We start from the raw sequence: 7,611 nt of genomic DNA, 5'->3' as shown, positions 1-7,611 counted from the left end.
TGGCGCGATCTCGGCTCACCACAACCTCCGCCTCCTGGGTTCAGGCAATTCTCCTGCCTCAACCTCCTGAGTAGCTGGGATTACAGGCACCCACCACAATGCCCAGCTAATGTTTTGTATTTTTAGTAGAGACGGGGTTTCACCAACGTTGACCAGGATGGTCTCCATCTCTTGACCTTGTGATCCACCCGCCTCGGCCTCCCAAAGTGCTGGGATTACAGGCTTGAGCCACCACGTGTGGTGTGACTTGACTTTGAACCACACACTGAGAAACCCTTCAGTGGGGGTCATGGACAGAGGAGGAGTGCTTTGATTACCAGCCATCTCCCAGCCTCTTCCTATTGGACACCAAGACGCTGACCACTCGAGGAGGTACCTAGGGAACTCAGGAGAGCAGCACTTCTCTCACACACTGGGGGTCCTGCCAGCCAGGGATTAGAGATGAGGAGTGAGGCAGTGCCATGGCATCAGTTTTTCATTGCTTGAGCTGTAGTGGACAAGGGCAGATAATGGAAATCCAGCGAAGAATTGACTAAGAACAGTTTCCCAATAGGTAAATCACTGCTGTATTGACTTTGAGTTATGAGTTCTAGAATCTCTCACTGTTCTGCCTTGCAAGTGGTGGCATAAACATCAGGTGGTGTTCAGATCCTGCTGCCTGGCCGCCTGAGGCTAGGACAGCTGGAGACGTGAGGGCCTTTGTCTCATCACATCCAAGCAGAGCTCAGCAAGATACTCCTAGCTAGGAAACAGATTTTAGGTGTTAATGTAAGTGTTTAGGGTCTTTGGCAGATTTGTTTTTTTTCCCCAGTTCCTTTATGTCCGTTACACACTGAATCGCTGTATCACTAGTGGACACACACTTAATGAGCTCACTTTGGGGTTTTTTTCTTTTTTTTTTTTTTTTTGGTTTTTTAAAATAGTCTTTTTTTTTTTTTTGTGCAAAAATTTGGGTTGCTTTTATTAATTTTTAATGCAAATATTATAGTGTAGTTATTAAAAGCTCAAATCTAGGTGAGGCGTGGTGGTTCACCCTATAATCCCAGCAGTTTGGGAGAAGAGTGTGGGCAGATCACTTGAGCCCAGGAATTTGAGACCAGCCTGGACAATATGGTGAAATCCTTTCTCTATTAAAAGTACAAAAAATTAGCCAGGTGTGGTGGCGTGTGCCTGTAGTCCTAACTACTTGGGAGGCTGAGGTAGGAGAATCACCTGAGCCTGGGAACTCAAGGCTGCAGTGAGCCATGATTACACCATTGAACTCCAGCCTGGGCAACAGGACTGAGACCCTGTCTGTGCAAACCTGAAATGCATTAAAAGACTATTAGGTTTTATTTTCTACTTAGTATATGGTTAAAACATGACTTCCTAATTCTGGAAGCCCTTTTTGGGGAAGCTCAACAGGAATTTTTGAAATGTAAGGTTTTAGTATAAAGAACAATATAACTATTTAAAAATTTCCCTGTGCAGAAATGGCAGACAATGAGGAATCTTCCTTATCTTGTTATGAGTCCTGTCTGGATATCCCAGCGGTTTTAAAGTGAGTAAAAGTTGCAAATGTTCAGGCGGGACTTGATAGGATTTCTCCTAGATGTGTTGTATTGATTTGCTGCTTCTGCAGGGCCCACTTGACCTCATGCTGGATTAGAGTTGAGCTGTAAACTTCAGGAAGAAAATTAGACTGGAAACAGAGCTATGCTTAATGATTTCACAGGTGCCTAGGGTTTGCTAATAAGTGTGGGGCAATTCATTTGATAAAGTGATAATAAAAAATAAAGTTTTCGGCTGGGCACTGTGTCACATGCCTGTGTTTCCAGCACTCTGGGAGGCCGAGGTGGGTGGTTCCCTTGAGCCCAGGAGTTTGAGACCAGCCCAGGCCACATGGTGAAACCCTGTCTGTACAAAAAATGCAAACTTTAGCTGGGCATGGTGGCAGGTGCCTGGGGTCCCAGTTACTCGGTAGGCCACGGCAGGAGGATGTGAGTCCTGGAGTTGAAGGCTGTGATGAGCTCTGATTGCACCACTGCATGCCAGCCTGGGCAACAGAGTGAGACGCTGTCTCAAAAAATAAATAAATAATAAATAAATAAATAAATAAGATCGGCCAGGCACGGTGGCTGACGTCTGTAATCCCAGCACTTTGGGAGGCCGAGGCGGGTGGATCATGATGTCAAGAGCTTGAGACCAGCCTGGCCAACATAGTGAAACACTGTTGCTACAAAAATTAGCTCGCGTGGTGGCACACACCTGTAATCCCAGCTTCTCAGGAGGCCAAGACAGGAAAATCGCTTGAACCCAGGAGGCAGAGGTTGTGGTGAGCTGAGATCTCAACACTGCACTCCAGCCTGGGCGACAGAGCAAGACTGTGTCCAAAAAAAAAGTTTTCTATTTAGCAGCTGATTTTATGCACAGTTTTGAAGAGGGACAGTTTCATTCATGTACTTTTGAGCTGTCTTTCCATTTTGTGGGAGAAGTTTGTCACAGTAATGCTTTGGGGTTCACTGTTCCTAAATCTCATGATGGGTGAGAATACCGAATGGGACGTTTAATTTTTGTGTTAAAAACCCCATGCAGGCCAGGCACGATGGCTCACAGATGTAATCCCAGCACTTTGGGAGGCTGAGGCGGGTGGATCACAAGGTCAGGAGTTCGAGACCAGCCTGGCCAGCACAGCAGAACCCTGTCTCTACTAAAAAAAAAAAAAATTGAAAAAGTTAGCCTGGCATGGTGGTGTGCACCTGTAATCCCAGCTACTCGGGAGGCTGAGGTAAGAGAATTGCTTGAACCTGGAAGGTGGAGGTTGCAGTGAGCCGAGATCATGCCACTGCACTCCAGCCTGGGAGACAGAGTGAGACTCTGTCTCAAAAAAAAAAAAAGCCCATACAAATGAGTTTAAAATAGCCTGAGTTAGTTGGGCATTGTGACACGTGCCTGTAATCCCTGCTTCTCAGTAGGCTGAGAAGGGAGATGAGCCCAGTTCAGGGTTGCGGTAAACTGTAATCGTGCCATTGCACTCCACCCTGGCTGACAGAGCGAGATCCCATCTCTAAAATAAACAAAACAGAAACATTCTTCAGTAATATTACTGACTCATGATAGTACATTCTTTTTGTTTTTGGCTGGAGTACAGTGCCACAGTCTCAGCTCACTGCAACCTCAGCCTCCCGAGTAGCTGGGACTATAGGCCTGCATCACCACCACACCCTGCTAATTTTGTATTTTTAGTAGAGACGGGGTTTTGCCATGTGGGCCAGGCTAGCCTCAAACTCCTGGCCTCAAGTGAGCCATTCACCTCAGCCTACCAAAATTCTGGGATTACAAGTGTGAGCCACCATGCCTGGTCCATGATGGTACATTGTGATGAAATAGTGCATAAGGCAGAGAGATGTTTATGTAATTTCATAGGTGCTTATTGGTGGGGGGGGGGTGTCTATCTTCAGGGTCATATTAAGGATCACAGCACGTCCATTGAACCAGCAGGAGTCAGCATTCAGCTAGATGAGGAATCTCATTCAGCTAGATGAGGAATCTTGTAGGAACAAGCAGAATGATTTTTGGTGTTTCCTATGGATTTTTGTCTCTGGATAAGAAACAGTCTTGTAGCTAGCAGCAGGGTATAAGGGGTAGTATTGAGCGGTGGTTGAGGGTGCAGGCTCTAGCTGGGCTCTTGGTCCTTCGTAACTGCGTGAACTTTACAAACTTGTCCCTGTGCATCATCTCACCTGTGAAAAGGGGATGCTTGTGCCTAACTCATAGGGTTGTTGTGGGATTAATAGATAGTTTTCTAGAGTACTCCTGTCACACAGTAATGTGAGAGAAGTAATCATAGTAATGACAGTGGCATTACTAAGTTTGCAAAAGAATTATTGTGAGAGCTGATTAGGGCAAATATTAATTTAGGAAATCAAGTTACTCAGTTTTTTTGATGGCTTTGAAATGAATTACCTAAAAATGTAAAAAATAGACATTTCAAAAATTTGTTGTGCTGAACAACTCCCCAGAACACTTTTTCCAGAATTTCCGGTGTTTTCTTAGCTGGTTGAGGGACTCTGTACGAAAGCGTAGAACAGTGGTTGGTATCATCTGCCAGCCTTTGGCTGGGTGTTTTATAGTTATTTCATTGTAACTTGGAGGTGGACCTAAAGGCATGTGGAAGAACTGCTGAGCACTTTAATAACTGACTTGCCTAAAGAGAAAGAAAGGGGTCGGGCATGGTGTTTCACGCCTGTAATCCCAGCACTTTGGGAAGCCAGGCTGGTGGATCACAAGGTCAGCCGATTGAGACCATTCTGGCCAACATGGCAAAACCCTGTCTCTACTAAAAATACAAAAAAGTTAGCTGGGCATGGTGGCACGTACCTATAGTCCCAGCTACTCAGGAGGCTGAGGCAGGAGAATCACTTGAACCTGGGAGGCAGAGGTTGCAGTGAGCTGAGATCGCGCCACTGCACTTCAGCCTGGTGACAGAGCAAGACTCCGCCTCAAAAAAAAAAAAAAATAGAAAAAGAAAGCATACTTATGAGGTGTGTAGGCAACAGAGTTGGGAAAAGGTACTTATAATTGTAGAGGAATCAAAGAATTTAAAAACTATTTGAGGCTGACGTAGTGGCTCACACCTGTAATCCCAGAATTTTGGGAGGCCAAGGTGGGCAGATCATCTGAGGTCAGGAGTTTGAGATCAGCTTGGCCAACATGGTGAAAATACAAAACTTAGCCAGATGTGGTAGTGGGTGCCTGTAGTCCCAGCTGCTTGGGAGGCTGAGGTAGGAGGATCTCTGGAAGCCGGGAGGCAGAGGTTGCAGTGAGCCAAGATCATGCCACTGCACTCCAGCCTGGACAACAGAGTGAGACCCTGTCTGGGGAAAAAAAAAAGCAGCCTTTGTTGAGGAAGTCACAGGATGATTTGGCAGAGCGGTGGGGCTGCACTTACCCAGCTTCTCCTCCAAGTGCTCAGTCATCGTGGAAATAACTGCCACCAGCAGATGCTGCTGGACGTCTGCTGATCTTTGCCCTCAGCTCATGCTTCTCCAATCACCCCGTAGATGCCATTTCACCAAGAAGAGGGGAGTGGGGGTCTGGGGAGCTCCCCTCTGCCTGCCTCTTCCAGCCTTTCCTATCTCAACTCCCAAGTCCCACAGCAACTTCTCTCTCTCCATAGCCACGCTTCTTGAAAGTTGTCCACACTGAAGTCCTCTGTTTCTCAGTTCTTCAGCCCCCGCAGTGTCCCCGTCCTGTCCAGTGCCCTTTGGTGACCTCTCTGGGGCACTCGGCACAGCTCCCTGGAGTTTCCTGCCTTGGTTTCGGAGGCTGCCTCCCTGGCATCCCTTTCCTGCCCCCAGCTCTACAGTGGGCTTCAGCACTAACTCCCAAGCCTTTCCTGGCACCCACTGCCCTGGCTGGGGTCATTGCTGGGTGCAGGTGGCAGCAGTAAGGTAGCTCTCCCCAGCCCAGACTCCTTTGTACAGCTTCAGGCCAGTCACTACCTGGAGGGCCTTTTTCTGTGGATGTCCTTTAGTTTTCTCAAACTCGGTATGTACAAAGCTGAACTCTTCAATCTCTCCTTTCTTAGAAGTAAGAAATACATAGCCCAGAATCCCCCAAGTGGAAAAGGTCCTCTGTGGGCCAGTCCACCTGCGTGCCCACCCCACTGTCCTGCACCTCTATTTCCTTGCCCCGGTGCTAGATCTGAGACCTGGCTGCTGTTCCCGTATCTTTCTATTTACATGTGGAATTCTCTATGGACGATTCTTCCCCACCACCCTGTGACTATGCTGCTGCCCCTGCCTCCTGTGGGTAGGCTGATTCTGTCAAGGCTTGGCGGAGGATCTGTCTCCAGAGCGCAGCCGTTGGAGCCAGACAGGGTGCATCGCAGCTCTGCCCCTTAGGGAAGGGTGTTGCATGACGTTTCTGAGCCAGAATTCTATCACTTAAAACATCAGTGACATCTATTTAGAGATGTTGAAAGAATTAGAATCCATGAGTGAGAAGTGCCTGACACATAACGGATTCTCAAATGTTCATGAAACCTATGGTGAAATCAGAGGACATCCAGGTTCTCGCAGCACGTGAGGTTTTTTTTTTTTTAATTTAAGACGAAAGAAAGAAAAAAGAATAATAATTAAAAAAAACAAAATAATGAAGAGGAAGAGGGAGAGAGAACAGGGGTGTTGCTTTATTGCCCGGGCTAGAATGCAGTCTAAAAATGGGTATGCCTATAATTGTGCTTAATAATAGACACATGAAAAAAAAAATGAGGGAAGAAAATAACAAATAAGCAGCCAACCAATATTTCATTTAAAACTGTAAATAGATGTGATGTGGTACTGATAAGAGTGTATATTTTGTGTATTTAAAGTGGGGAGTTCTGTAAATGTTAATTAAGTTTACTTGTTCTGGATCTGAGTTCAAATCCTGGATATCGTTGTTAATTTTCTGTCTCATTGATCTGTCTAATATTGATGTTGAAGTCTCCCGCTATTATTGTGTGGGAGTCTAAGTCTCTTTATAAGTCTTATATATCTGGGTATTCCTGTATTGGGTGCGTATATATTTAGGATCTTCAGCTCTTCTTGTTGCATTGATCCTTTTATCATTATGTAATATCCTTCTTTGCTTCTTTTGATCTTTGTTGCTTTAAAGCAACTCCTGCTTTTAATTAATTTATTTATTTTTGCTCTCCATTTGGTTGGTAAATCTTTCTCCATCCCTTTGTTTTGAGTCTTTGTGTATCCTTGCATGTGAGATGGGTCTGGATGCAGCATACTGATGGGTTTTGGCTTTTTTTGCCTGTCTTTGTCTTTGGATTGGGGGATTTAGTCAATTTAAATTTAGAATTAATAATAATATATGTGAGTTTAATACTGCCATTTAATGTTAGCTGGCTGTTTTGCCTATTAGTTGATGTAAATACTTGATTATGTTGATGCTCTTTACTTTTTGGTATTTTTTAGAAAGGCTGATACTGGTTGTTCCTTTCTATGTGTAGTGGTTCTTTCAGAAGCTCTTGTAAAGCAGGCCTGGTGGTGACAAAATGTCTGAGTGCTTGCTTGTTCACAAAATATTTTATTTTTCCTTCGCTTGTGAAGCTTAGTTTGGCTGGATGTAAAATTCTGGGTTGAAAGTTCTTTTCTTTTTCTTTAAGGTTGTTGAATATTGGCCCCCACTCTCTTCTAGCTTGTAGGGTTTCTGCTGAGAGATCTGCTGTGAGTCTGATAGGCTTCCCTTTATGGGTAACCTGACCTTTCTCTCTGGCTGCCCTCAGTATTTTCTCCTTCATTTCAACCCTGGTGAACCTGGCGATTATGTGCCTTGAGGTTGGTCGTCTTGAGGAATATCTTTGTGGTGTTCTTTGTATTACTTGGAGTTGAATATTGTCCTGTCTTGCTAGGTTGGGAAAGTTTTCCTGAATAATACCCTGAAGCGTATTTTCCAGCTTAGATTGATTCTCTTCATCACATTCATGTACACCTATCAAGCATAGATTAGGTCTTTTCACATAGTCCCATATTTCTTGGAGACTTTGCTTGTTCCTTTTTATCCTTTTTTCTCTAATCTTGTCATCTTGTTTTATTTCATTAAGTTGGTCTTCGACTTCTGATATCTTTTCTTCTG

General features: G+C 44.9%; 1 protein-coding gene across 1 annotated transcript in view; it reads left to right on the top strand.

The window, feature by feature from the left end:
- TXNL4A (thioredoxin like 4A) overlaps positions 1-7,611 on the top strand; it is a 21,621-nt gene that overhangs the window by 1,854 nt on the left and 12,156 nt on the right. The window contains exon 2 of the mRNA XM_037729936.1: positions 1,471-1,540. Coding sequence (XP_037585864.1) covers positions 1,471-1,540 — 70 coding nt within the window. The remainder of the gene's footprint in view (positions 1-1,470; positions 1,541-7,611) is intronic.

This window comes from Cebus imitator, unplaced genomic scaffold (assembly GCF_001604975.1).
Source record: "Cebus imitator isolate Cc_AM_T3 unplaced genomic scaffold, Cebus_imitator-1.0 Scaffold324, whole genome shotgun sequence".
Classification (NCBI taxonomy): domain Eukaryota; kingdom Metazoa; phylum Chordata; class Mammalia; order Primates; family Cebidae; genus Cebus; species Cebus imitator.
The sequence above is the reverse complement of the archived record's forward strand: the minus strand, read 5'-3'. Positions and strand labels throughout refer to the sequence as shown.